Source organism: Echinococcus granulosus (genome assembly GCF_000524195.1).
Source record: "Echinococcus granulosus chromosome Unknown EG_S00564, whole genome shotgun sequence".
Classification (NCBI taxonomy): Eukaryota; Metazoa; Platyhelminthes; class Cestoda; order Cyclophyllidea; family Taeniidae; genus Echinococcus; species Echinococcus granulosus.
Window position 1 is genome coordinate 1,147 of NW_020170943.1, and position 1,402 is coordinate 2,548.

A 1,402-nucleotide genomic window follows, 5' to 3' on the forward strand; every position below is an offset into this window, starting at 1 on the left:
ATTCAGATATTACTGAAGAAAGAAGGAATTGCACTGTGTTCCTGGAAGGGAAATATTGAGAATTTAAAAAAAGAGCGGTGTAGTAAGTTAACGACTTCTGAGAAAATACCTGTGTAACTCTTATTTGCAATAATGCCCAGCAACTTCTGACTTTATTTTAGAGAATATGACAGTTGATGAAGCTCAAAATCGGATGATATTTAAGACCATTATTTCTCGTGGGAGTAATGAAGATTACGTGACATACTCCTGGGGACAACCTAATAGCCTTTTAACAGTCACTCTTGATTGGAATCGAGAGGGTAAGTAAGAATTCTTCTGCTAATTTCATTAAACTGAAAAGTAGCTTTTTGCGCAATATACAAGGTTTAGAAGCCTTTTAATTAAGTGATGTTATCTCAAAGAAGGAATCATGCAACATGATTACAATGATAAGATGAATTTGGTTAAATGCTCTCATTAGATATTTACTTTTGTTTACAACGCCAAAGGTGAGGCACCGGAGGTGGCGGAATGCAAAAGTAAGTTTAAAGAAAACTTTTACGATTCATTACAAATCCATTATTATTTGTCAATAAAACGCAGAAGGCCTAATTTCTATAGATTTAACCCATTTTATCAAAAGTTACACTAATTTGGAAATCAACAAGCAGACCTTAATTCTACAATTCCTTCTGCCTTGTTTCCTTGTTCATACTCATGTGACTAGAACAATACTTCAACCTTTTACTCTCTGATTTCCTACCTGGTATTATATGATAACTTTTTTTATTTTATAAATTTCCATTATTGTGTACTTATTGCTTGATAACGAGTTTCATTTTATGTATTTGTACTAAATTAGTTTTGTACCTTTATGCAAATATATGTGATTAATTATACATGTCTTTGTCTTACAGAATTCTCTGAAATACAAAGTAAGACATTAATCAAGTCCGATAAATCGCTCACAGTCTGAACATCTATTCTTGAGAATCGAGGACGTAATACAATTTTGCGCAATGAAATTATATTCTAAGAAATCATGTTTTTCTCACAGGCAACTAATTAAAATTCTTCTTAAATGCAATGTCAAGTGTATTTCACTAAATTGTTCAAAGTTGATTTAGACGCGGAAAGTCTAAAATAAATTTTGAAATAAATTTTTAAATTATAAAGTTACATCCATCGGTATATGTCATACATTTGGCAAATTATCTTAACAAACATCTATAGCAGTACCGTCTAGTTATTCGGAGGCAAGCCCAAATTAGAGGGTCATCATTGCTGTTGCATTCTGTTTGAATGCATCCAATAAGCGCTAAAACGATGACACTCGTGCCATAGCTACAACTTCAAGCGGTAAGTGTAAGTTTTACGTTTTTAACATTTTGAGCTCACAAATAAACCTTCCTATTACCAT

The 1,402-nt window shown here is 32.2% G+C and overlaps 1 protein-coding gene across 1 annotated transcript; it reads left to right on the forward strand. All coding sequences in view use genetic code 11, as the record gives it.

Moving 5' to 3' along the window:
- Positions 1–166: 166 nt before the first annotated feature.
- EGR_11228 (hypothetical protein) lies at positions 167–958 on the forward strand (the record flags this gene model as incomplete). Its single annotated transcript, XM_024500475.1, has 2 exons — positions 167–302; positions 900–958. The coding sequence occupies 2 exons, from the start codon at positions 167–169 to the stop codon at positions 956–958; spliced, it is 195 nt and encodes a 64-aa protein (XP_024345111.1).
- Positions 959–1,402: the final 444 nt, after the last annotated feature.